Source organism: Capra hircus, chromosome 25 (genome assembly GCF_001704415.2).
Source record: "Capra hircus breed San Clemente chromosome 25, ASM170441v1, whole genome shotgun sequence".
Taxonomy (NCBI): Eukaryota; Metazoa; Chordata; class Mammalia; order Artiodactyla; family Bovidae; genus Capra; species Capra hircus.
In genome coordinates, this window is record NC_030832.1 from 42,638,583 (window position 1) to 42,665,011 (window position 26,429).

At 64.4% G+C, this 26,429-nt stretch overlaps 1 protein-coding gene across 7 annotated transcripts; it reads left to right on the forward strand.

Annotated features, from left to right (window-relative positions):
- PDGFA (platelet derived growth factor subunit A) lies at positions 2,409 to 23,780 on the forward strand. Of its 7 annotated transcripts, none has more exons than XM_018040679.1 (8): positions 2,409 to 2,493; positions 2,816 to 4,875; positions 7,810 to 7,906; positions 12,509 to 12,613; positions 13,877 to 14,064; positions 19,510 to 19,636; positions 20,144 to 20,212; positions 21,948 to 23,780. In XM_018040679.1, the coding sequence occupies exons 2-7, from the start codon at positions 4,804 to 4,806 to the stop codon at positions 20,197 to 20,199; spliced, it is 645 nt and encodes a 214-aa protein (XP_017896168.1). In that variant the 5' UTR covers positions 2,409 to 2,493; positions 2,816 to 4,803; the 3' UTR covers positions 20,200 to 20,212; positions 21,948 to 23,780. The 7 variants fall into 7 exon arrangements, with proteins under 7 accessions (XP_017896168.1, XP_017896169.1, XP_017896173.1 ...); XM_018040680.1 differs by lacking the exon at positions 2,409 to 2,493 and having other exon boundaries at positions 3,691 to 4,003; positions 4,671 to 4,875; XM_018040682.1 differs by lacking the exon at positions 2,409 to 2,493 and adding an exon at positions 6,266 to 6,395 and having other exon boundaries at positions 4,802 to 4,875.

A 26,429-nucleotide genomic window follows, 5' to 3' on the forward strand; every position in this document is an offset into this window, starting at 1 on the left:
TCACCCCATCCACAGCCCGGACAGAGGGACGGGGCTGCCAGCAGCCCCTGGGGAGGAGGAGTGCGTTGGCTCTGGGTTCAAGCCAGGTGACCACCAGACTTGAACCTTGGAGCTCACGTCTAAGATGCAGGAACTCGGCCATGAATCCTGAAGACAACGGTGGGGTGAGGTCTGCCACTGGGGCCTGGCCAGTTGGCAGGCGGCCGTGGGGGACCGGTTTCTCTTTCTGCCCCCCGCATGTGTTGGTTCTGCCCCCTAGAACAAGCCCACGACCCTGACACGGTTGCGAGGTCTGTGGGACCTGCCCACCGCCCACCAGTCCCAGCGCATGCCCTCCTGCTGGTCCTCGACACGCCTCGCCGGTTCCTGCTTCCAGGCCTTGGCACAGGCTGTGTGACCTTTGCCTAGAAGCTTGCATCCTGATCTCAGCACTGACTCCTTCAGAAACAGGCCTTCCTGACCACCCCAGCTTCCTGACCTGGAAGCGTGGACGCTGGTCACCTGCTTGCTGTTCCCTGGAGAGGCTGCCGGCTCCGCGAGGGCATCCTGTCAACGCTGCACCCGTGCCCAGCACGGAAATACCCCGTGGGAGTGAGGGTTTCCGAAAGCAGCCCCCTGGGGCTGGCTATTACCAGAGGCAGGAGGGGAGGCTCCAAGATGCCGAAGAGTTTGCTCAGGGTCATACGGCAGATGAGGCAAGCACGCGTGGTGGGCAGAGCAGGCCGCGGGTTGTTCTGGTCTCCAGGTGCTTCGGGCTTCCCAGGGCAGGACTTCCGCCCCGCCCCTGCCCTACTCATACTCACCGGCTTGGCTCCACCGAGGAGACAGGAACTCCGGATGCCCAGACCAGCCTTGTCCAGTAGAAACCTCGCTAAAGCCACACGCAGTATTTTAAATTTTCTAGCCACCACATTAAACACAGGACCGACAAATGGGTGAGATCAGTCGCAATAACAGTTTATTGACTTCATGTATCAAAAGTGCTATCCTTTCAGCAGGTAACAAATGTGAAACTTACTAGTGAACATTTTTACACTCTTTATCTCTATACCAGGGCTCGGAGGCCGTGTGTATTTTACACAAACAGCACATACCAGCCACGTTTCAAATGCCCAGTGGCCTCCCGTGGCACGGGGCTCCCATCCTAGACAGACCAGGTCTGGCCTCGATTCCTGAAACCCCCAAGTGCCCCTTCTCAGAGGTCTTCATTGACAAAATATTCATAGAATGATTGTAGGCCCATACGCTATGTAAAACCTCATTGCGGTTTGTGTGTTTAAAAGGAAAATATTTAATAGGGAGTTAAAACCAACACTGAGCATAGGGAGGCCGGACTGGAAAGGCCTGATCCTGAACCGGGGCCTGGGGCGGCTGAGATGATGACTTAATTAACACCCGCCTGGCACTTTTGATCTTCAAGGAGAGCTGCCCACTCCGCTGAGGCCGCTCCTGGATTAATTGCCCTGAACCAAGAAATCCTTGCCCAGAGATAAAGGGAAACGTGGTGTTTCGTCATGACAAATTGTTCTGAGATCTGCTTTGGCAGTGGGCAGAGACCTGGGTCTGGACGCCCAGCTGGCCACCCAGGCGGAGGCAGCTGCGCCCGAGCCTGGGGTGCCAGGGCCTGCAGGCACGTGTGTGCGGCGATTGCCTCCCTGGGCAGGAGGCTGGGTGGTGGGAGACAGCCGTGCACAGCAAGGTTGCCGGCCCCTACTCTTCAGATGTGAGAACAGATTCAAGGCAGGGCAGGGGCAAAGTGCTCCAGCAAAGCCAAGGTCACGGGCAGAAGGCAGCTAGCGCCTCTCGGGACGGGGGAATTGAGGCCCTCACTGCCAGGGGGCCGCGCCATCCTTCGTGCCCCTCTGAAACCTGCAGGGCCAGCTGGCCTGAGACAGCGCCCACCCCCAGCACTGGGAGAGCTGGCCCAGGAGTGGCTGTCTGGGGCTGCGCTCTGGGGCTGTGGGCAGTGCCCAACTTCCTGGCATCTGTAAGAGGGGTGGTGGGGCGGCTCTCCACCCGTAGGGGCCACTCAGAAACCCTCAGAAACCGAGGCGTCCAGTGGGCGTTAGTCATGACTCCCACTGCAAAAAAAAAAAAAAAAGGATAAAAGGATGATAGCAGCAATGGTGTGCCAGCTGGTGCCAGGCCCCAGGCCAGCGCTGCACGCGCGGTGAGGTGGGCTGCAGGGTGAAGGGTCCTGGGCTGGCCTCAGGTCCTTAACAAAGGCGTCCCGCTCTCCAGGAGCGGCCCGGCCGTTCCCGCCCCTCCGCGGGGGGCGGGAGGGAGGGGCGGTCATGGGCGGTGCCCAGAAGAACCAGCGAGGGGCAGACGCGCAGCCACCCGGCTGCCCCGGGAGTCCCTCTCTGCACCTATTTGTAGCACCTGACTCACCTTAATTATGGGTCCGCGAAACGTCGGGGCGCGCCGCCGGGGACGCTGCAGATGGCCCGGAAGCACCGGCTCCGGGGGCGACCGGACATCCCGGCCTGCCAGGTGCGCCTTCACCTCCCACCAGCGCTTACCCTCTCTGGAGCTCCCCCCCAGCGCCCCCTTCTTCCGCCTCGGGGCCGTTGGCTGCCAAGGGGCGCCCACAGCCTGCAGGGCCGCGTGTCCTGGGCCTGGGCTCCCAACTGTGTGTGTGGGGGGGCGGGGGGGTTAGGGTGGGAGCATCGGGAACCGGGAACTGGTCGGGGTCGAGCCGGACTCTCGGCCTGGGCGGGAATGCCCCGCGGAGCCCCGCCCTTGCGCTCTGCGAGGCCGCCCACGCCTCCTCCGACTCCAGTGTATATTTAGCCTCTTTATCAAATGTTTGCAGTGAACCGTGTGAACCGCCTAATAGCGGCTGGAAGTGAAACCTGATTCCTGGGCAGAAAGGAGCACGTGACCACACCTGAGCAGCCAGGATCGCAGGACAGGCGGGCTGGGCAGGTGCTGGAGCGCCCACGTGCCTGGCTTCGGGACCCAGGTTCCCCTCTCCCGCCGCCGAGCCTCCATCTGAAACCGCCTCCCTACTCAGCCCCTTCCCGAGAGATGAGGACGCCAGGCTCTGAAAGGGGAAGGGGCCTCGGAGAGAGGCGCCAGGGCCGGGGAGTCCCCACACGCGTGGATTCCCGTCCTGGTTGTTGATTCTTGCTCAAGTCGATTCAAGGTCTAGGAAACAGCGTCTAGCGATCTACTTTTGCCGGCTTTTTCGGAGGAGGGATGAGGGGGGAGGGTGGGGGAGGGCTGTCCTTGGTGGCAGGGCAGACCTTGATGGACCAGTGTGAGTCTGCCCTGAGTCTCCCCCAAAAGCGGCTGTCACCGGCTGCACAAGTTTGTGCCACCCTGGGCAGCCGCTGTTGTCGTGGTCGCTATGACAACGAGCCGAGGCTTTATTTTTAATAGCCGCCAGAGATTAGAAGGGTGCCTCCGTTGGCGCCCCCTCCCTCCCCCCCCCAATCTCGCCTGCTCTCTAACTTTGGCCTGGGCTCCCGGAGAAGATGCCCCCATTCCATGTTCCCAGATCTCTTCTCTTCTGCCCCAAACCCACATTTCTGTCCCAAACTCAAACTGGGAGCCCCTGAATTTCCAGGTTGGGATGGGGCACCGAGCGAATCACTTGCTCAAAGCTGGTGGGACCGCCCCCACCCCCAGGACCTAGGGAACCTCTGTACAGAGGTTGGAGCCAGAAGGGCCCCCACCCCAGCCCCTGCAATACAAGGTGACCTTTCCTCATCCGCACACCCGCCATCAAACCAAGTCCTTCAGCCCCGAAGACGCGTGGGTCCTCAGGTCCCCTCTGCCTGTGAGGAACTGGACGCTCAAGCAGGTGTGATGCAGTCAACTCTCAGGAAATCTCTGGGCTCCGCCAGGGGAACAGCCTGAGTCCAAGCAGTGTGCTCTTCGCCTGCTGGAAACCATTCAGCGGACTCCCTCCAGTGCAGTGGGAGGTCTACTTGGGTGGACAAGGACAGCACCAAGACTTCCCGAGCTCTGCCTCACCCTCCTTCATTCTAAGCCCCGAGTGCGTGCTTTGGGGGGGGGGGCTGCGTGCTGGGAGACCCCGCCCGCTGGGAATCCCGGGAGGGGCCCACCCCTCCTCCTCGGAATCTGGGGGAAGCTGAGGGACACCTCCCCGCCCCCCACCGAGGGCCCCCTGGACTCGGCCTTTGGAATGCTGGAGCCCGAGAAGCCAAGGATGAAAGAGCGCCTGGAGGGTTGCGTCTTTACTGCCTTTGGCTGGAGGGCAGCCTGGGCGGGGGCAGGGGCCCAACCCGGAGGATGGGGGTGTGGGGTGGAGGGCTCGGGCCAGCGAGGTTCTCTTTCCGCAGCCCACCCCCTCGCAGTCCCTAGCCTTTAATGGCCTCCCGTCTAGCTGCGGGGTCACTTGGCTCGTTACCCCTCTAGCCCTGATACCGGGGGCTTCTCCGCCCTTCTAGAGACCCGTCGCCAGGGTGCGGTCCCACCTGCTTAGGCAGGCGGGAGGGACCCAGCTCGGCGCACCGCCCTTCGGTGGCGGGGGCGCCGTCCAGCCCCGCTCAGGCCTCGGCCTTCCTCGCGTCGCTCCCCCGCATCGCTCTGTGCGGCGCCGCGGCCGGAGGTGGCGCTCTGTGCGCCCAGCGGATCCCGGCGCGGGAGGCTGAGACTCCCGGGCTCCTCTCGAGCGGCTCTTTTCTTTTCCTCCCTTCCAGCCCTCGAGTTTCTGGCTCAGACCGCCGCCAGGCCTTCCACGAGGGCGCGGGGACTTGGGGGTGCGGGAGCCCAGGGCGGGGACGAGGCCCGCGGCAGCCCCCTCCTCCGACCGGGGCGCCTTCCTCTCCCGGAATGTGGGTGGAGGTTCCTCGTTCAGACGCCCCAGGCATCGGATTCCGGGCGGGGGCGCGTGGCAGCCGCCAGGTGAGTGTCCCAGACGCGCCCCTAAACCCGCCCCACCTCTCACCAGAGCCTCACTCCCCCTCCTTTTATGGCGGGGGAGCCGGGGGCCCGGGATCCAAACCGTGCAGAGGCCGGAGCACCAGGGCGGGGGGCTGGAGGCGGGGGCCGGCTCGCTTTTGCCCTTTTTGGCGTAGCAGCTCTGGGCGCTGCCCTCTGCCGCCGCTGGGGCCCAAGAGAGGCGAGCCGGCGACGGCGGCGCTTCTGCGGCCGCCTCCTCCCCTCCCCGTCCGGTGCTGCAGGGCGGCAGCTGGCACTGGGGGGTGGGCAAGCTCGAGGGAGGGGCGCCCGGGGAGCCCCGGGCAGCGCGCGGAGCCCCGGCGGCTGTGCTCGGGGCCGGGCCCGGGGCCTTGATGGGTTTTACTGCCTGCGCGAGCGCGTGTGTGTGCTCACTGCGGCCGCGGCGGGGCCCTGCCCGGCCCGTTCGGCCCCCGCGCGCTTCCGAGGTGCGGGTCCGGGGCCCGGAATCCGGGGGAGGCGAGGGGGAGGGGGCGGGGGAGGGGCGCGCCGCGGCGCTATAACCCCCTCCCCGCCGCCGGCCGGCTCCACACGCGCGCCCCGCGGAGCCCGCACAACTCCGGCGAGCCGGGCCTGCCCGCGCCGCCTCCTCCTCCTTCTCTGTCGGCGGCGGCGGCGGCGCCGGCTCGGCCCTCAGGCCCGCGCGGCGAGGCCCCGGGCGGGCGGCGGCTGCCAGGCGGAGCGGCCGCGGGCGCTGCCCGGCTCGGGCCGGCGGAGGGCGGAGCGCTGCGCCGGAGCCGAGGGCGCGCCGCGGAGGGGCGCACGCAGGCCGCCGGGCCGCGCCGTGCTGGGCCGCGCCGTGCCCGGCCGGGCGGCGGCGGCGGCGGCGGCGAGAGGAGGCCGGAGGCGAGCGCGGGGCCGCTGGTGGGCGCGCAGGGCCGCCCGCAGCCCGCAGGGAGAGCGCGAGCCCGCGCCGGGCCTGGCCGGGCGTCCAGACAGGTGATGGGTGGTGCGGCGGCAGCGGCTCCAGCCTCGCTCCGGGGTCCCTTTCGGGGCTGACGCCCGCAAATATGCAGAATTACCGGCCTGGTCGCTCCTAGAGCCAGCGCCGGGGAGCGAGCGCGGCGGCGGCCAGCACCGGGAACGCACCAAGGAAGAGGCCCAGCCCCCGCCCTCCGCCCCTTCCGTCCCCACCCCCTACCCGGCGGCCCAGGAGGCTCCCGGCGCGGCGGGCGCGGCGAGCGCGCACTCCCTGCTCCTCCTCCTCTCTGGCGCTGCCTGCCTCTCTCCGCACTCGCTGCTCGCGCCGGGCGCGCTCCGTCGGCTGCCTGCTCTCCGCGCCACCCTCCTTCGGGCCGCGTTCCCTGAGGGATGGTACTGAATTTCGCCGTCACAGGAGCCCGGCTGGAGCGCCCGCCCCGCGGCCTCGCCTCCCCGCCGAGCCACCGGTGCCTCGGGACGCGATGAGGACCTGGGCTTGTCTGCTGCTCCTCGGCTGCGGGTACCTCGCCAATGCCCTGGCCGAGGTGGGTGCCACCCCCGCGCCCTGTCCTTTCTCCGACTCCCCCTGCGCACGCCCCCTGAGGTCGCCCGAGAGCCCGGGCTCCGGGGCTCTGCAGGGCGCGTTTCGATTTCTGCTAGGGTGGTCGGTTTTAAAATTTTCCCAACTGGGTTCTATTTTCTGCCATGCCTAAGTGTGTCTGGTGAGTTTCCAGCGTGTTGCGTCGCTCCGCCGCGGAGGGACGGAGTGGCGGCTGGGTGGACGAGTGGGGAGAAACTTCGGGGGCCGCGGGCTCCTCTCCGAGGAGGGAGACCTAGGGCGCGGCGGACAATGCAGCATTGGGGTGCGGGAGCGCGGAAGGGGGTGTGTGTGTGTGTGTGTGTGTGTGTGTGTGTGAGCCCGCGGAGCCGGGGAAGAGGGAAGAGCCCCCGACAAACTGGTAGGGGCGGTCGCAGCGGGAGCCCCCGGAAGGCAGGGTGAGCAGCGCGGAGCCGCAGACCCCGGGTCCCGGTCCCCACGCCCGGAGCGGCGGCTGGGCCGGCGCAGTCCCGCCCGCCCGGGGCCTGCTTACAGGTGGCTGAGCGAGGCGAGCCGGGGCCGGGCCGGGAGCCCTCGCCCTCCCACCGCCCGCGTCCCCACCCCCACCCCCACCCCCACCCCCAATCCCAATCTCGAATTCCGAGTCCTCGTGAGCTGTGCTGTGATAAATGACTTTCTACACGCCCGTCGTCGGGACTTAGTGCTTGAGACCCCCCACGACCCCCTACTCCCTTTAAAAATCTGGAAAGAGTAGGGGAGGCCGAGAGGTTGGGGGTGGTCTGGGTTGGGACCCGGCGCTGCCAGACAAGATATTTAACCCTCACGTTCCCTGGCAGCCCCTCCCAGTCGCGGCTGGATTTGGGGCGTCTTCGTCGGCGCTAGGGCCGCAGCTGGGCCGGAGCCCGGGGTGGGGCGAGTGTGAGTGTGCGCGCGCGTGTTTGCAGACCCTCTCCCCCGCAGGTTCGGTCGGGATTCCGGGTGTGAAATTTAAACCTCGGGGTAGATTAAAGTGTTAGGGCCGCCGTGACTTTCGTCGCCGGTCCGTGACGCATTTCAACTTGATCTTTCTCGATGTTGATTTCACTATTAGACCAGCAACTCCCCGGGCCCCTCGCTGCCCCTAGACCTCCTGTAATGGACACCCCCGGGCAGAGGGGCCCGGTGGTTTTTTTTTTTTTTTTTAAATTTAAAGGCGGGGAGCGGTTTCTTTTTGTAAAGGGCAGACACGGATGGGGACGGAGAATTGGATTGGGGGTCTCATCCAGCCCCACCCTGGGCCTTAGGCTCCAGGGCCCAGGCTGGGGGTCCAGCGGCCTTCCTGCACGGCGCCCGCGCGGGCCGGGTGGGGGACCAGGCGCTCTGGACAGCCACGGGCGCTGACCGTGTTGCTATGCTTGCAGGAAGCCGAGATCCCCCGCGAGGTCATTGAGAGGCTGGCGCACAGTCAGATCCACAGCATCCGGGACCTCCAGCGACTCCTGGAGATAGACTCCGTAGGTAAATCGCGCCCCTTCCCTCGGCGCGCGGGGAGGGCGCGGGCGGGTGGGCAGCCTGTATGTGCGCCCCGTGCCGCCTCCCGCGTCCGGGCCGGGCCGGGCCGGGCGCCGCGCAGGAGCGCACCGAAAGGTCAGAATCCAATCCCGGGCCATAAAAGCCGAGGCGGATGAGTCAGGAGTTTCTCTTCCAATCACCACTTTCTCTCCCGGCGGCGGCCGGGGCTGCTCACTCGCCCAGGGATTGTTTTTTTGCTCTAAGGAAAATGCCGAATGTGCCTCAGAAAGTTAAGCCGCATAGAGGGCGCCGGCGTCCCGGCCAGGTGTGCGGTCCGGGGCCTGCCCTCCGGCCGGGAGGAGCCAGCCCAGGCCTTGGGCGCTGAGCCCTGACCTGGGCGCAAGCTGTTGCGCGGTGCCGCCCCCCACCGCCCCACCGAGGGCCCCTTTGTCATCGGTGCGCATTTTCTCCGCTCCTGCTGCCGGGCTGGGCCTTTGTGGTTGTGAGTCCTGTGTTTTTCTGTTTTCATGAGCCAATAAAAAAGGCGCGCCTCGGACAGTCTGCTGTTTGGGGACTATTTTGGGGCTCCCCCCTCAGGCTCTGGAGCTGAGCCGCTTTAGGAAAGTGTCAGGCAGACTTCTGAAGCTCTTGAGTGTCGGCTGCAGAGTTGGACTGGCCCCAGGTGGGCAGAGGTGCTGACAACCCATATTGGCCTGGCTGGGAGCCGGGGGTGCGGGGTGGCTGTGCTTGCCTGTGGACCAGAGGAAGCTCTTCTAGAAGACAGGGTTCTGGCCCGCATTTCTGTGGCAGGGATTCCACTGTGAGTTAGCTAGGGCAATACTCATGTAAGAAAACTTCCTGTTGACTGGACAAAAAGGAGCCCCAGGTGAGCTTGTCAAATGGAGCGACCAAAGTTAGCCAGGGGTTGGTTGGGAGAATTTTAAGTGAAATGATTTTTCTCTCACTGCAAACTACTCTAAAAAGGGGGGTGGTGGAGGAATTAAGTAAAATCACATGGTCTAGTCATTTGGAAATTTGTACCTAATTATGGTGGTGGAAAGGCCTGAACTATTTTCATTTCATGCCAAAACCATTTTCTAGCAACGGCATGGTTTCTGTAGTTTCTTGACCCAGGAAATCCTTTGGCTGATCCTTATCAGGAAGAGGGTAGAATTTCACTGGGAGATCAGAGTGGGGCCGGGGGTGGGGGGGGGTTTGATCTGGCTCCTTGATGTGTAACGCTGGGGAGAAGGCTTTGGCTTTGGTTAGCCGAGGAGAACATTTGCCTGCATGCTGCTGCTCCCTGATGGACTTGGGAAACGGGGAGACTGGCTCCCAAGAGGTTTTTCCCTGGGGAAGGCTGGGCCTCCCGCAGGACCTGCTTTGGGCTGCGCTGGGGAAATGGGCCATTCACTTTCTGCTGGGACCTTTCTTATTCTGTTTTCTGCAGCCCCGCCTCCCGCCTCCCCACCCCCAACCCCCCACCCCCCACCCATTAATGCATTGCAGCTCCGGGGTCATGCTGATAGCATTCCTGACCTGGGGACTTCTGGGTCCACGGCCTCCTTGGAGGGTCCAAACAGAAGAAGCAAGGGTGCACCAGCCGGTTCTCCGGGCTGGTTTCAAATTGCCCCCTTATAAAAGCCTGGGAGCCTGGCCCCCTCCTGCCCCAGGGAGTGGGCAGAGTGGTTGCTGCCCTCCCTCCCCCACCTGTTGGGGCAGCTGGGGTCTGAGAGGGAGCGCCTGGTGCCTGGTGAGCTTTGGGCTGAGAACACTGGAGGGGCCCCAGGACCTCCTTTGTTCAGTAGCCTTGTCCCTCCCGGACCCTTTGTGACGCAGACCCCAGGGCGGGCTCCTTCATCAGAGCTCTGGGTGGTCCCCCTCTCACAGCTCTGACCTGAGCTGGTTGCTTCTGTAGCTTGTTTTGCAGGAGTGGGCTGGGGGTGTGGGTGTCTTTTCCCCAGCTTCTGTTTCTGCCCCAAGTGAAGAGTAGCAATGGACCCCGCTGCTAGGAAAGGTTGTGAACTGCTGTGAGGTTACTTCTCCAGGCCCAGGACTCCCCAGCAGGGTCAGCCAGAGGTGGGATCAGTGAGGAGGCGGGTGGGTGCAGAGAGGACCGGTTGGCCTAGGTGCCCGTCCCTCCTCCTACAGCTACAGCTCGGAGTGGAGCTCTCCCCGACTGACGCCTGGGAGCGGGAACAGACGCTCGGGTTCTCAGCGGCTCCTCCCTGGGGCGGGGCCTCGTGACTGGCAGGTGGGCGGGGCCTCCAGGGGCGGGCGTTCCCGTCTCCCAGGTGAGGCTGCGCCCAGGCCCGCAGGCGCTGGATTCCTTGCCCGCGCCTGAGAGACCGGACAGTTGGTTTTTCACGTGTGACCTTTGGGTGCAGGGGTCAGCATGTGGTCTTTTAATGACCAGTAGCATGGAGTTTGCGGCCTGTGTGTCGGGTGTGCGGAGAGCAGACCATTCAGTCGCGCGGGAGCTTTGTTCTCTGAAGCCTGGCCGGGTGCCCGTGGCCATTGAATAAGGATACGTAAATGTCATCCCATTAGGCCGTTAATGCTCCTCCAGGACTGACGGCTGGAAGACGGCTTCCTGTCTTTCGGACATCTGTGCAGAAGAGGCAGAGGGGAAAACCAGTTGATGAACCGTCCTGAGAGCCATTTTTGGCTGTGATTCACGTGTGGCCTTCTCTTGCAGGGCCGGGGGGGGGGGGGGGGGGGGGCGGGTCCCTGCCAGTCGCATCTCCACCCACATAAATCAGAGGGCTACCTCCCCATCAGCGAGGTCCAGGCTGGGTTTCCGGACCACCCGTCTCCATAGGGTGGTGGATGAGCTGGTCTGACTGGGAGCTCTTTCTACTCTTGTTGGGGAGTGAGTCCTGAGTTCAGGTTTTAGAACAGTTGATGGACCAGGAGGCTTTGTCTTTGCTTCTTCAGAGGCAAGAGGCCTGGGTGTGGCGCAGGCAGGCAGGGGCTCCTGCTGGCCATCCGCCTTGCTTGTTCTTCTGAGCCTTGGCCTCAGTTTCCTCTGAGCTGGAAAGCTGGCAGCCCCTCCTGTGTGCACGGCACCATGATATCGCGGAAGGCTGCTGTTGCCTGGCTGGAGTGCTGGGTGGAGTGCGGCCTGGGTTGCTGCCGTCCGGTTGTCTCCTAGAAGCTCAGGACGGACCGGCTGCTCCCGGGCTTGGCGATGGCGAGATGGCCACCACCAGGACGTGACTCATCATGTCACTTTTTTCCTGAAAAAATGCTTCTTGTAACAGTTGGTGGATGGGATTCTTACTGCATGAGCAGTTCTGTTCTGATCTTATTTTGGGTCTCAGAAAAAATTAGCGGCAGTGGAACATTGAGTCATTGTGAGGGGAGAGCTGGGCTCTCCTGGACGGCGGCGTGCACGGCCGTGCGTCTTGTGTCCCCGCTGTGTTTTCTGTGTTTGCGCTTCGCTTCTAGTGTGTGCAGGTTCCGACTGCGGGCACGTGGACAGTCTCCAAGGCCTCTGTGCACTGCGCATCGGGGAGAGGGGTCCTCTGGTCTGGGCTCGTGGCCGGGATACCACTGGAGCTTCTTGGGGAGGGGAGGTGGTGAGAATGGGCTCCTTGGGCAGCTGTGGCCTTTGAGGCATGCTTTCTCAGAGCCCAATGCCTCTGGTTGCCTCTGGTTAACTGTGGGGGAAGCAGTGATGGAGGGGAGAGGCGGGGAGATGCCCCACCGGGTCTGAGGGCCGGGGTGGAGCAGCCGTGTGTGGCCCACTCCACCCTAATGCAGGTGCTGTCCTTGGGCGGGGTGAGGCCAGACGGCAGGTGTGTGTGTCCCTTCCGAGCCCTGTCTGTGGGCCCTGGGGGCAGAGCGGGTGGTGGTCTGTGTACTGAGGGGGCTGTAGCCAGCCTGGGGCGCTAGGCCCAGTGATGACCTTGGCTCTGGGGCCGCTCAAAGCACTTTCCTTCCTGAGAGCCGTGTCCCCCACCGGGCACTGGACTCCTGATGCGCTGCGCCCGGCTCTGATGGCCTCTCCGTCATGGTGGGCTGATGTTCAGGGACGAGTGGGGTCTGACCGAGGCCCAGTCTGGCCTTGCTCCTGATGCCCCTGCAAGGCCAGGATGCTCAGCCAGGATTGGGTCAGTGAGGGCAGCAGAGGAGGCGGCAGAAGCAGAGGTGGTGGAAAAGTTGCGGCTACAGCCTGTGCGGGTCCGCGGTCCAGTCTGCCGTCCAGCCCTCTGTCCAAGGTGCGCTGTCCAGCAAGCAGCAGCAGGCCTGTCGGCTTGGCCTTGCGGGTGGGGCGGGCTGGCTTCAGGCACCTCCCCTGGGTCAGCCCTCACCCGGCTTCCCTGAGGAGGTGCCCCGGGCGGGCTGGCCGCAGGCCCTTCCCGGGTGTTCTGCAGCTTCGTGCAGGGTGCAGGGCAGGCGCCCATGTCAGGAGCCCCATGCTGGCTGCGTGGGGCGGCTGAGACATCTTTGGCAGCTGGGAGTCTCATCCTGCACACGTCTGGAGGCCCCCCTTGTGGGTGCAGAGGGACCCCCTCTGTAACGAGGAGAGCGGTGGGGTGTGCTGCTGTGCAGGCCCCAGGGGCCCAGGTGTGGGCGGATGGTCGGCATCTCTTTTTCCTGTAGGAGCTGAGGAGCCTTTGGAAACCAGTCTGAGAGCCCACGGGGGCCACGGCGCTAGGCATGGCCCGGAGAGGCGGCCGGTGCCCATCCGGAGGAAGAGGAGCATCGGTGAGTCCCTGTGCTGGGGGGCTGTGGAGGGGCTCTGGGGATGTGGGCTCCGTCCCTTCTCTGCTGTGCAGGCCCCGCGTCCCCCTCCCTGCCCTGGCCCGCCCGCTCCCCGCTGCAGGCCTGGCCTGGGCCAAGAGTTTCCAGAAGTGGGGAGCCGCCGTAAATTCCTGAAGTGCCCGGTCTTGTTGGGGCCTGTGCTGGAGGCAGCCTCGCTGGAGGATGGGTCGCGTTTAATTTGCAGTTCATGACATCGAGCACAGAGTGCTCCCCGCTGCCCTGCGAGGCGGTGGGTGCAGCCATGCTGGGCCTGGGGGCCCTTTCCGGGGTCCCCACCCCCCGCAGGCCTGGCCTCTGGGCCCCACTCTGAGCATCCAGGGTCTGCCGGGCCCCTTCAGGAGTGAATGGCTGGTGGAGGTCTCCTGGGGCCTTGGGCTCATCCTTGAGAGGAGGCCTTGCCCCAGGGGTGCAGTTGGGGGATTTGACCACCCGGTCCCGTGCCACCTGGGGGTCCTGACAGCTGCCCGTCCTCCTTGTGACCTTGGGTATGTGACTCCCTCTGTCTGAGCTGTCTTTCCAAGAATATGGATTTTATAGCTTCTGCCTTTGGGCGTGGTATGTGGGTAGACGATTCCTGGTTGAGGCCAGCGGGCCCTCCCAGGTGACATGTGCTGGCTCGAGTCTTCGGGGCTGATGGGGGCCTCTCCTGCTCCAAACCGGGGGCCTGCCCTTGAGTGGAACTGGGGCTGGACTGAAGGCCTGTGGCCCTGCCTAGCTGGACCCCCCAGACCCTTCCTACTGGTGGGCGCTGGGTTGGGCGCTATGAGCGGGGCCCCTTCCCGCACTGGGGTAGCTGGGTCACCAGTACCCTGCCCTCTTGATTTGGGGGCCACTGGAAATGTGCCTGTGGGAGGCGGGGCCCTTGGGAGGTGAGGCAGGTGAGAGATGGCTCCCCCCCCCGGCCCTGAGTGAAGATGGTGTCTCAGCTCCAAGCTGGCCTCGGGCTGTGTGAGCCCCTTTTCAGCCCCCACGCTCCAAGGGGGCTCTCTGCAGCCCCCTCCCCTCTGGGGCCTCCCCTCCCAGCCCTCCAGTTACCGCTCATCTTTGGGCCAGCCAGTGGCACCGTGCTAGGGGCCGGGGTCTTTCTGCCTCTGCTGGACCAGGGGCTGTGTGACACGTCCCGTGGGCTTAAGCCGTGGGCCGTGGGTCGCTCCTGCCTGGACCCCTGAGCGCTGCTGCACATTCACCCGCCTCTCACCTCTGCAGAGGAGGCCATCCCAGCGGTCTGCAAGACCAGGACTGTCATTTACGAGATACCTCGGAGCCAGGTGGACCCCACGTCCGCTAACTTCCTGATCTGGCCGCCGTGCGTGGAGGTGAAGCGCTGCACCGGCTGCTGCAACACCAGCAGCGTTAAGTGCCAGCCGTCACGCGTCCACCACCGGAATGTCAAGGTGAGCCCGCGCATCCCTGGCCCACGGCGGCCAGCTGTGGCTGGTGAGCCGGAGGATGCGTCCATTTCTCTGACAGGCACACTGAGGCCTGGGGGCGGGGCTGGGGCTTGGGTCCTGGTAGGTGGTTTACGGGTGGTGTCTAGTCCCCTCTCCAAGGGCCTCTCGTGGATCTTAGGACAAGTGGTGGTTTGCTTGCCGACGGGTTTCGCGTGGTGTCCAGCCATTTAGCTGAGGGCTGCCTGGTGTCCCCTCCAGGCTCTGGAAGGGTCTCTTGGGCACTTTAGCAGGGGCTGTGGTGTGTGGCAAGGGGGCTGGGCGTCCCCTGAGAGCCTCTCCCCACTGAGACCGGAAGGGAGCCCTGGGCTGGGGCTGGGTGGGGAGGCTGACTCCCACCACAGCTCAGAACTTGGCTCAGGGCCAGGCACACGCCCGTCATGCTAGACCTCTGGCCCCTGTGAAACCTGGGAGGGTGCCCCTCTCCACTGGATGTGCTGTTGATGGGGCACCAGCCTTGGGGTGTCCTTTTGGGGGCCAGGTCACCCCCTGTTTCAGGAAGGTGTGCTCTGCGTGGCGGACCACAGGCCCAGCGGCTTGGGTCAGATGTCTCTGCCTCCCGTACTGGGCTCCTGGGAGCCAGCGCACGGCAGTGCTCACGGCGAGGCCTTCTGCCAGGCAGGAGGCTGGCTGGCCTGACCTCTAAGGGCATCGTGGGGTCTTGCAGCGGATCAGGTTCCAAGGACACATATGGGGCTGGTCCTCTGAATCTGGGGGACATTTTGCACCCTCAGGTCACTGGGCAGCTAAGCTAGGGGTGGGCTTCTGGCCCCATGTCTGCAAACCTTTCTTAGCCTGGGCTCGCTCCCCTCTGGCTGCACCTGCCTCTTCAGGGGGGTGGGTCTGGGGCGTGGGGACTGCCTGCCCCCATGCAAGGTCTGGCTGCAGGTGGGTTGTGGTCCCTGTGGCCCCGGGGCGTAGACCTGGCACCGCCCCGTGGAGCAGCTCCCTCCCCACTCAGCTGGGCCTCCAGGTTTCCTGGAGCGCGGACTTCTGCTCCGGGGGTGCAGTAGAACTCTTCTCTCCGCTGGGAATTATTTCCGCTCGCCTGCCAGTCTGAGTCCAGGCTTCTGGCCCCAGAGTGAGGTGTGGAGTTGAGGGCCACGCGAGAAGCACTTTAGACTCTAACTGGGACTTGACTGACCTCGGGGACTTGGTCCTCTGCGTGCTTTGGGGATTGAGTAAGCAGATTCCACGGCTGGCTGCCTGTGGTCTCAGGTGGACACTCCCCTGGGGCCAAGGTGCCCTGGAGTGCCTGCCTGGGGCGCTGGCTCCCGCCTTAGGCCTCAGACTCCGGGTGGGGGGCATCCGCCCCGGGCACCCCGTGGGCCCCGCTGCATCCTCCTCGGTTCAAGGAGGAAGCAGGCCTGATGCCCGCCCACGGGCTCAGCGGAGGCCCTGGCTCTCAGCCCAGCCTCCTGGGCTTCCGTTGGGTCTGGGGATCCCTCCTTGTGGTGTGTTGAGAGGTCTTAGGAGCCCCAGGAATCCACAGAACTGAGGCCTTTGTCTCTTGGGTCTGGGGGTGGGGTGCCCTAGATTAAATGGTCCTGCTTACGGACGTTGGAGCCTGTCTGTCGGGCCAGCAGCAGGGGCCTGGAGGTACGGGGGGGGGGGGGTGGAAACGGAGCGGGCTCTCTGCCTGTGCCTCCACCCTTTGGGGTCCCTCATGGCCCCTACTCTTGCCCCCTGGTGTGAGGGCCAGGTCATGTCTGGTCCTGGGCTGGGAAGTGACTCTCTGCCTTCCCTGGTCCATCCTAAGGGTGGGCGGTGGTCCACAGCTCCTCAGGGGTCTCGGTGGGTGAGGGCGGGTGCTCCATCTGCCGGGTCACAGGCCTGCCCAGCGGGCGGGAGAGCCTGGTTCCGTCTGCCCAGAGCGGGGTGGGGGGAGGGTCAGCCCGCCGCGGGGGGCCTGGCCACCCAGCTCCGCATGCATCCGGTACCCCGCGTGCCTTCGCCCACCCCCTCTCCCGGGGAGGGCCCCTCCCGCCCTCCCATCAGGAGGTCAGCAAGGAGACATCCGGTGCCAGACCCCGGGGTCCTGGCGGGAGGAGACGGAGGTCAGTGGGAACAGGAGGCCCATTGTGGCGTGCCCGCCCCCTGGCCTGGCCAGGGGCCACCCCTGTTCCATTTGGGGTTGAGGCCGAGCAGAGAGAGCGGCCCTCGAGGCCCAGACTGAACGCAGGGTTGGTGCTGGGGGTCATGGGGCGACACACAGCCCGAGGCCCCTCATTGGGAAGAGAGGGCGGGGAGGCTGGAATAGTCTCCCAGGTGACTGAACCAGGTGGGCACCCTCAGCTGCAGGGGGCTCTGGGCCCGGGGTCAGGACGTGCCCCGGTTGGTGGCCTGCCCACCAGGGCCCTGAGGCCTCCGGGGCCTGCCCTGGGGGTGGCTTGTGGACCCCGGAGCCCCTCCAGACCCGCCGTACTGCCACGTGGGCAGGGGTCCTGGCTGCCTCCCCTGCACCCTGCGCAGCAAGGTCAGCGCCTGGCGTCTGCCCCCTGGTGCGGGCTGACACACGGACCCCGCCCCTAGACCCGAGCCTCCGTGGCCGGGACAGGTGGAGCTGGGCGTGGGTGGCGGTGGGTCAGGCAGAAGGAGAGGCTCCCTGCCGCCAGGTGGGCCTCCGGCCTCTCAGGTGTGGGGAGTTTGGGGCGGCCCTGCTTTCGGGGCAGCTGTTGGCTCAGCTCTGCAGCCGTGTCGGGCAGTTAGCTGCAGTCTGACATCGCTAGACCTCCGGCCTCTGGGAGGTGGGCCTGGTGTGTCTACCTGGGGCAGTCCAGGGTGGGCCTCTGCACCCCTCGTGGACAGGGGCCTGTGCTTTGGGTGGGGCTCCCCACGGGGCCGCATCGGCCATTGCTGTTCCGGGAGCCAGGTCGGGCCGAGAGGGCGAGGTAGTGGCTCTGGCAGCGTGTCTGGGTGCTGGGCTCTGAGTCCCTGCCCCGTGTGGCGAGGCGCCCGCTGCTTGCCCGACTTGAGCCCTAGTCGGTCAGGGAGGCCAGACCCCATCGGCCACAGGCCCCGAAGCTGGGGTTCTCTTCTCCGGCCGCTGTGGCCTCTAAACCGAGCCTGGAGAAGGCCTCCTGCCGCCCACCTGGGAGCCAGGTCAGTCTGTCCATCGTGACTCCAGGAGCTGGACTCAGTTCTGAGTGGACTTGGGGCTGCAGGGCCCTGGCGACCCCGCCCAGCGGACTCAGGACGTGGCCTGGCTGAGGGGTGTGCTCAGGGGCCCTGCTGGTCGCAAGTCCGGGACCCCTGCCGGTGAACCAGGCCCTGTCTGTGCGGCCTCAGTTTCTCCGTCTGTGAAACGGGCCATGGTTGTGCTCTCTCGAGGCTGCTGTGAGAGCCGTGGGCCTGGCCCGTGGGGTTCAGGAGACGCTGTTCATTCCGGATGACCCGTGTTGGGGGGCCCTGCAGGGCGTGGCTCCCCCTGGCCCTCCTGGGAGTGTCCTGCTTCATGGGGGCTGGTGGGCGCAGGAACCCAAGGCCTGGCTCAGAAGGCTGACGGCGTCGTGGGGGTGTGCTCGGGTGGGTCTGGCCTGGGGCCCTGCAGGCAGGGCAGCTCTGGTGGGGAGTCCGAGTGTCTGGTTTTTCAGGAGCAGCCGAGACAAACGGTGGGGAGAGCACGGCGCGTGGGCTCCGAGAGGCTGTAGCGTAGGTCTGGAGGTGGGGTGCCGAGGACGGCAGCATCTTCATCGTGGCCTTGGCTAGAGTGGAGGACGCTTTTGAGAATTTAATATTCACAGTGCGTTCTTGGGGGAAAAATGTAGCCATTTCCTGGCCAGATGGAGGTGGTGGACCAGCCCGGAATGTTTGCATACCCAGAAGCAGGTGCAGCCATGAATCCCTGTTTGTTTTTCTGTGATAAGAAAAACAAGATTTTTCTCTAAAGGCTCGAGTGGCCGCTGTTGCGCACCCTTCACTGAGGGGCCAGTTGGGGCAGCGCTGCTGAGCCTAGCGCTAGTCCCCGGGCAGTCTGTCTGATGGCTGGCGAGGCCCCCCGCCTCGGGTCCTGGGTCCTCGTCCTGCCCTGCAGAGGATACCAGGGGAGGCACCCACTGGCCAGAGGCATGCCATACGGAGGGCCAAGCCCTCGGGTAGCCTGTGTCCCCCAGCAGAGGCCAGGGTGGCGGGAAGCATGTGGGCACTCAGAGTGGGGTCCGGGGTGGGGTGAGGCGCTGGCCTGTGTGCAGGCCTCTCTGCATGGGGTCCTTGGATAGGCTCTGCGCAGAGGTGCCAACTTCAGTGGCCTCTGGACAGTGACCTGAGTTCCAGGTGCTTCTATCGTGAGCGTGCGTGTGACCCATGTTCCCACTTCACAGATGGGAAGGCGGAGGCTGGCTGCCCACATGGCCCGCATGCCCAGCTCTCGGACTCTCCCCGGGGAAGGGGGCAGGGACAGCCGAGCCCCAGGCCGCCCCGGGTGGAGGCGTCCTGCAGCAGCTCCCACCCGAGGCCTCCTGTCTCCCTGGTCTTGAGATCTCGACTTGGGAAACCCCTGGGCCTGGCCGCAAACCTGGCCCAGCTTCTGATCCGTGTGAGCCACAGCCTCATCACGCGGCCGGTGGGCCTCTGGCTCTCTTCTGCTTGGTTAATTCATGTGGCCGGGTGGCTGTTCCAAGTCTGGACGGGCCTCCAGGCGGCTCGCCTATGGGGTGGGCAGCCTGGCCACCACAGTGCAGGCCAACCCCCTGCCCGGAGTCCCCTGGCTTCTGGCCTCGAAGCTCCTTGTAAAGGATGGTCCCAGGCTGGAGGCTTCTGGTTGCCGCCTGGGGTCCTGTTTGCCCCGGTCAGCTGTGGCCCATGAGCCGGGCTTCCCCGGGGCCTCTGAGTGCTGGAGGTGGGTCTTGGCAAAGCCCTGCTCCCCCCACACCCATGTCCCTGGGCGAAGAGCGAGGGATGGAGAGTGTCCCTGGGGGCCGTTCTGGGAGCCCTGGTGAAGCTGCAGGGTTGGGCCTGGCTGAATGCCGGGCGGCTACGGGGTCCTTGTCCGGAGCCCCAGGTGGGCCCACACCTCCTGCCCCTCCTTGCGGCTCGGGTCTGGGCCGGAGGGCGGATGGTCCCGGGCCTCGAGCAGCAGCCCCGTCCCGGGCTGCTGACGGTCAGGCGCACCTTTGCCGACCTCTGTGGCTGTTCCACGTGTCCCTGAAGCGTGGAAGCAAACCCCTTCCCTCGCCCAGAGCCTCCCCCTTGGGGGCATCCTCAGGGCCTCTCCTGGCGTGCACGAGCCTCTGGGCTCAAGTTAAAATGGGGCCAAACCACAGACGCTGCCCCGGATCTCACCGCTTCCTCACCGGGGCTCCCGCTTTTCCCACGGAGGAGGTCAGGGGCCGGGGGCGTCCCCGCTCCCAGGCCCGTGTGCCGCTCGTCCACGGCACGCTGCTGTCTCGGCAGGTGGCCAAGGTGGAGTACTTCAGGAAGAAGGCGAAGTTGAAAGAGGTGCAGGTGCGGCTGGAGGAGCACCTGGAGTGTGCGTGCACCAGCGCCAGCCCGAGCCCCGAGCGCCGCGAGGAGGAGGCGGGTGAGTCCCGGCAGGGCTGCGCCCTGGCCTCGGCCAGTGGCCTCGGGGGGCGGCAGGGGCGGGGGCTGCAGCTGAGGCCTGTTGGCTGTTCACTGTGGGGCCTGTGCGGCCTGGGACCTGCTGGCGGGGGGGCGGTGTGCTGCCCCCGAGGGGATCGCGGGGACAGGGCCACGTGCCTGGAGGGAGGGGTGAGGCCGCTGTGGGGTCCCGTCTCCCGCCCCGGCCCAAGCGGTGAGCTGGAGAGATGCGGCCTGTCCCTGGCGGGTGGCAGGTGCTGGCCACAGCATTGGCGCTCGGGGTCCTGGCCTTCTCGGCCAGACTCTGCCCAGAGCAGCCCGGCGTTGTGGCCACCGCGCTGGGCCGGCTCACGGGACCAGGAAGTGTCTCCCTGCCAGCACCGTCGAGCTGTTTTCACAGAAAGACAAACACCCCAGGTATTTATTGCTTCAGTGTCCACCCCACACCCTCCCTTGGGCCCACTCACCCTTCCTGCCCTTCTGTCAACAGGAAGGCGTAGGGAGTCAGGTAAAAAACGGAAAAGAAAAAGGTTAAAACCCACCTAACGTGGCCAACCAGGTAGGAGCCACCTGCCCGCCGCGCCGCCATCCTGGGGTGGGAGGCGTAGCGCCCGATCGCTCCGCGAATCACCCGCAGGCGAGGACGCGCCCTGATTGGCCTTGATCCGTCCGCGAGCTTCCGCTGTCTGTCCCGCCGGGCTGCGGGTCTCCGCGCTCCTGTCCTCTGCCCCCTCTCCTGCCGCTCGGGACGCCTGGCCCCCAGCCCCCTCCTGCTCAGGGGCCCCCGCTCTGGCTTTGGTCCTCGTTGATCGGGAGACGGAGATCATAGGAGCGGGGTGATCTGGGCTCCCTGAGCAGCAATGGAGTAGCTCCCACGTTGAATTGCTGGGATCACACGGACAGCTTACCCACTCCTTTGACAGATGGAAAAACTGAGGCTCGCCGGGGTCACAGATGAGCCTGGTTGGAGGCTGGATAGCTCCTGCCTGAAATGCTTTGTAAACACGTAGGGCTGTTGGTGGCTGTACTGGAAGTTGTGTTTGGCTGCGAACAAGACACTAGAAATAAGGGCGAGATGAGGTAGAGACCAGAGCAGGTTTGGCAGTCTCAGAGGACCATCAGACACCCACCTCAGGGCTGGCGATGCCGTTCTCAGCCTCGTGGCCGGAGGTGGCTGCCACAGCTCCAGAAGTCGTGCTTCACTCCAGGCTGGAAGAAGGATGATAGTGGGGAGAACAGTGGAGGGCCCAGTGACTTGCTTTATCCCAGTGGCCCCCCTCCACTCTGAGGGGGGCCTGGGAAAAGTGGTCTTTTCGAAGGGCTTCCCAGGGTAGGTGGGTGTGGGCAACTGCAGTCGTCATGAAGGGCGGCAGTGTGGAGTCTCCCGGGCCTTGCTGTTGGGCTGTCTGCCTCTGGAGCACCTGGTCCTTGCTCCTGGGCGTGTGGGAGCCCATGGCATCCAAGACAGATAGCTGTGAGAGGAACTCTCAGCGACAGGCGCCTGGGAACCCAGGCCCAGCTGAGAGATGTAGCTGCAGAACCTGACCAGGCCAGGAGCGTCTGAGGCCTGGGGGCCAGGTCCGCTCGGGAGGCTCCTCTGGGAGGAAAGGCCCACGTACACAGACCCTGAAGCAGCCCCCAGCTGCTCAGCCTTGGCTGTGGGTCCTGAGGGTGTGCAGGGGCTGGCCTGTGCCTGGCTGTGCTTCCCGGCTGCAGCCGCTGGGCTAAGCCTCCATGGGCCAGCTGGTGACAGAGGCCCTGCAGGGAGAGAGCCATCCCCACCTGCCTGCTGGCATTCGGGCTCTGGGCACGTGGCACAAACGCTGGGATAAGCAACAGGCAGGCAGTGGAGGGCAGGGAAGAGCTGCTGCACGCTCAGGTCCCTGTACCCTGCCTAGTCACAGAGACCCCTGTGTCTCACTGGTGACATCCAGAGGCAGGATTGCCTCCTGGCCCAGAGTGGCTGCCAGAGCACCAGAAGTCACACCAAGCTGTGAGCCAGAAGAAAGAGAAAGGTGAGGAGAAAAGCAGAAGAACCCTTCTGGGCCTCAGTTTTCCCCATCTGTACAATGGGAGAATGGGGCTTGCTCTGAAGCTGTGTTCTATGAGATCCCAAGAGCCGAGTGCCAGTTCTGGTCAGGATGTTACAGAAAGGGTAATGGGGTGTGTTTGATTTGAAAGATTTAACAAAGGCTTTAAATCCCGCAAGCTACCACACAGCGTGCGTGCGTGCGTGCCGTGATGGCGTTCGTCAGCTCGTGGCCTCTCAGTGTCCGTCTCTCTCCTGCCTGCAGATGTGAGGTGAAGGTCAGCCAGCAGCCCCCTCCCGGGACACGGATGTACATGGCGTGTTACATTCCTGAACCTACTATGCACGGTGCTTACTGCCAGCGTGGTCTTTGTTCTCCTCCGTGAAAACTGTCTCCATGCACGCTTTGGAGAACAAAGAGACAGTATACGTTGTTCATGTGACATCAAAGCAAGTATTGTAGCACTCGGTGAAACAATAAGACGCTTCCTTGTCAAAAAAAAAAAAAAAGAGAGCAAACAAAACCACGAAACTCGACAAACAAAACTCACACAAGCATCTGAGCAGTTGCCGGAACGGAGGGGCGCCCCGAGGGGCGGAGGGGCCGGCGTCGCGGCGGACCAGCCTCTGTCCAGGTGGCCACAGGTGCTTCTGTCGAGGGTGCAGAGCCTGCTTTCTGGAGGCTGCGCTCGGAGGCCGCGGGCTCTGCAGGCGCACGCGGGAGCCAAGACTGTCTGGGAAACCGCATCTCCTTGCCGTAGTGTCTGAGTCTTATCCAGAAACCTCCCTGAGAGCCTTAAGTGGATTTTTTTTTTACATCATAAAGTGATTATTAAGCTTTCCTTTTTACTCTTGGCCTAGCTTTTTTTTTTTTTTAATTATCTCTTTGGAAGACATTTACACCGATAACACCAGGCTGCTGTTAACAGTCAGGACAGTGGGACGGTACCTTTCCTAGCAAGATGCAAGTGAATGAGATGTATTACAATAAACATGGTATACCCACCTATGCATCATTTCCTGAATGTTTCTGGCTTTACGTGTTTCTTCCTTGCCCGGTCTCACCCGCCTTTTAATTTAAGCCATTTCGAGAGAACTGCGTGAAGCAATCACATGCCGTTCCCCAGCCTCCTGCCTGCCGTGGACGGGCCTGAGGACCCGGCTTTCCTGAGCGGCGGCCCGGGGTTGCTCCCTGCTGCTGCCAGTGTTTGGACAGAAACTAAACTCTTATTTTTGGTAAGATGTTATGCTTTACGTGTATTCAACAGAAATTCTGTGTGGTGTTGTTTTTGGTTTTGTTTTGTAAAGGTGAAGTCTGTATTTTTGTCTAATATTACCAAGTTTTATAGACCTGAGAGCCTGCCATGCTTTTTTTTGTTTTGAACCAAAAGAAAAAAAACAAACCCACCAAAATGCACTCACGGTGAAAAGCATTTGTGGCTGCGGCCCGTCAGCGTCACGTGGCCTATGGCCTGGGTGCTGGAGCTCCAGGTGGTGCCCGGGAGGTCTCGGTGTCCTGGGCCTGCCTCCGGGATTCTGGAACCTAGAGGACCAGGCGCCCTAACCTCACAGAGGCGCAGCGGCGCGCCCCACCAGACGCCAAGTGGACGAGGAAGATTTGCTCCCTCGGAGTGCATGGACCCGTGTCTGCTGTGCCTGCGAACTGGGTCAGCCCTGTGTTGCCCGCAGCCTGCTGCCCCTGTCCTCCTCGTCTCGGAGCTCGAGTGACCGTTGGGACCCTTCTGTTGCCCTGGGGCTGACTCTGGTGACAGGAAGCGTCCCGGGACTCACCTGTCTGTGGGGAGTCTTCCACGTTAAGGAGCATCTTCCACGCGCGGCTGTAGGACGCCTTTGAGCGAGCATGTGGGGGCGTGGCCGTGGGCTGTGGCCCCACCCCGTGGGAACCGCCCCCGTGCAGTCCCAGGACGGGGTGTCCCGAGGGGTGTGCGATCCTGTGCTGTGGATACGTGTCTGATGTGATCTGTACAAACGCGATCTGTGTATTTGCGTCTGGTGAGATGCCCAGAACCCTGCTCACTTACTCTTCCTTTGGGCAAATGCGTCTGATGGTCTGTCCATTAAAGCAACCGCGCAGAAAGGCTTGGTGTGCTCTTGGGGGAGAGGAACGCCCGGGAAGGGGAGGGGCCCCGAGCGGCTGCGGGGAGGATGTTGGTGGGGAGGGTCTCGGCCCGCTCTCCGTTCCCAGATAAAGGCAGAAGGCCCTGAACGCTGGCCCCTGCCCAGTGCCCGTCCAGCTCCAGGACTCCTGGGAGCCCGCGCCATCGACCCCCGAGGGGTCCAGGTGTCGCGCTCAGCTGGTTCAGCTCCCTTGTCCCCCATCTGTTGTGAATTTCCCTGGAAGCTCTAGACAGAAATGGGGAGAACAGGCCCCCCTAAGGAAGATGTGGCCATACAGTGGGGTGCTGGGCCTCCAAAACGGCCCTGTGAAGGGCTGGGGAGCAGAACGCTTGTTGTCGGGGGCATCCAGCGGTCAAATGGTGAAGCAGGGAGTTGGGCTCCATCCTGGGGGCCTTGGAAGTGCCCATCAGAGCTGTCTGCCCGGGTTGTGCACCTGTGAACACACACAACTCCTGCAGGGCCCTTCCCGTGGCCTTGGGGGAGGTGGGCAGGAAGCCGGGGACCCCACTGTGGTGCTGAGTTTGTGAGCAGGAGGATGCTGTGGGCACAGAGCTGCCCACAGCAGCCCCAGCGAAAGTGTGAGTGCAGGGCCGTGCTCAGCCCTGGGAGCACCTGCCGGCCTCCCCACCCCAGCCGTCTCTGAGAGTGCGGTCTGAAACCTGGGCTGGGCTTTGGGCCCTGCCTGGCTGGGAAGCACCCCCAACCTCTGCGCTTTCTGCTTTCCCCCCACCCTGGCCTCGTGAGCCCCCACCCTGGCCTCGTGAGCCCCCACCCTGGCCTCGTGACCCCTCATGCTGGCCTCGCCAGTTCTGTCCATTCCGTGGGGTATCAGTTGTAGCTGAGTCTTGGGGCTCAGGCTGGGTGGGCGGCCCAGGTGAAGGAGCCAGCATTTTTGGAGCCCAGTGGACAGCTGTCCCCCTGTGGGCCCCTGGCCTGAATAGGTGAGCTAGTGCCCTGCGCTGCACAGGCTGGGGAGGGCTGTTTCCCCAGCGGTCCATCTGCAGACCCCGGCTCACGTGTTGGGGGCCGCTGAGTGTGGAGTGTGGGAACGTGGCTCTGCCCGGCTCTTCCCTGCCAGGGCCACCTGGCCCTGTGACCTTGGGCGACCTTGCACGTGACCTTGGCAGGTGGTTTCCCTGCTCTTGATTGGACAGCTGTGCTGGTCTCCTTGGTGAATGGAAGGGCTTGGCCCAGAGCAGACGCTCCAGAAGGACTCATGGGGCTCCCGACCCTGAGCGGGAGCAAGAGGAGCTAGTCTCAGATGGGGGAGCGTCTGCTGGGGCTGTGGGCTGATGGACCCCGGGACCGCTGGTGACAGCCCGCCAGGCCCGCTTCCCCAGTGGGGCTGGGCTGAGCACGAGAGCAGGGCCTCCCTGGAGCTTCCGCCCATCGGGGCCGCCTGCCTGCTCACGGCTCCTTTCTGGGTATCTTCTCACCAGCCTGGGACCCTGGGAGGCAGGGCCAGGGTCTGAGTCTTTTCTGGGCCCCCAAGGGAGACCTGGTGTTCAAGTGAGCTGTTTGCTCAGAGCGTGTTCCGTGTCCCTGGGGCTGCTCTGAGGGAGGAACCCGGGGTCACCCCTAGGCTGAGGCCAGGACCCAGCCTGGCCTTGGGGGCCTGCAGCATGGGCAGGGCCTAGCTGTCACCCTACAGCGCCCCCCACACCCCTCCACCATCGGCTGGAAGCTATTCCCGCCTGCTGCGGGGCCCTGTGATGCAAAGCTGGTGGCTTCTGCAGAATAGCAAAGCAACTGTCAAGACCAGGCCCTTCAGCTGCCAAAAATGTGGAGTGTTCGCCGTCTGCCCTCAGAACGTCAACCAGACCCTGGCCCTGTGCCCCCGGCCGAGGCCCCTGCCTGGCACTCTGCGGGTGAAGCACCCCACACACCCCCTCCGGCCCCGCGGCCTGTGCTGGCACCTGCCTCTGCAGGGCTGGCCACCTCAGGCTCCACCAGGCGCTGTGCTGTCCCGAAGGCCGAGTGTGGTTCTAGTGTGCAGGGTGGACAGACAGACAGAGACTTCTCCAGGTGGGGACACAGAGCAGGCCCCAGGCAGGCAGTCCAGCCCCAGCACCCACAGCCCTCGCGTGGCCCCTGGGCCTCAGGCTGTCCGTCTGGGGACGAGGAACCCAGAGTTGCTAGCAGGCCCCTGAGCCCCGGCCTGCCCTCTCTGCACCTCTAGACTCTGGGCAGCCACGCCCTCTGCCCTTTGCCCTCTGCCCTCGCAGGTGGGCTCACAGCCCGGCCCTCGCTCTTCTTGCTGCCCCTCCGGGGGTGCTGGCCTCACGGACTTGGTGGACATCACCCTGGGCAGCGCGGGTGTCTGGTGCCTCCCTGGGTGCTTTGCGGGCTGGGCCTCCCTTGGGGCTGTCTGGTACTAGGAGCTGGAGTCCCTGCCTTCCCGTCTGGTGGTCCCGCGTCCTTCCTGCAGGCCCTCAGGGAGGGGGAGCGGACAGAGCCCCCTGCCCTCCGGGCGCCTGGCTGCTCCGCGGAGGCTGTGTTTCCGGAGGGAGAGGGGTGGCTGTGGGCTTGTCAGGACCTGCGCTCCCCTGGGTCGCTGGCGCCTGCGGGGGGGCCTGCTGCCACATCAAGACGGAGGCTCAGCTCAGCC

Bases quoted from the DNA above. Each gene is read 5' to 3' on its own strand.
- PDGFA (XM_018040679.1), top strand. From the start codon at position 4,804: ATGTGGGTGGAGGTTCCTCGTTCAGACGCCCCAGGCATCGGATTCCGG. The intron at 4,876-7,809 runs GTGAGTGTCCCA...CTATGCTTGCAG, and splicing joins GGGCGCGTGGCAGCCGCCAG to GAAGCCGAGATCCCCCGCGA. The intron at 14,065-19,509 runs GTGAGCCCGCGC...CTGTCTCGGCAG, and splicing joins TCCACCACCGGAATGTCAAG to GTGGCCAAGGTGGAGTACTT.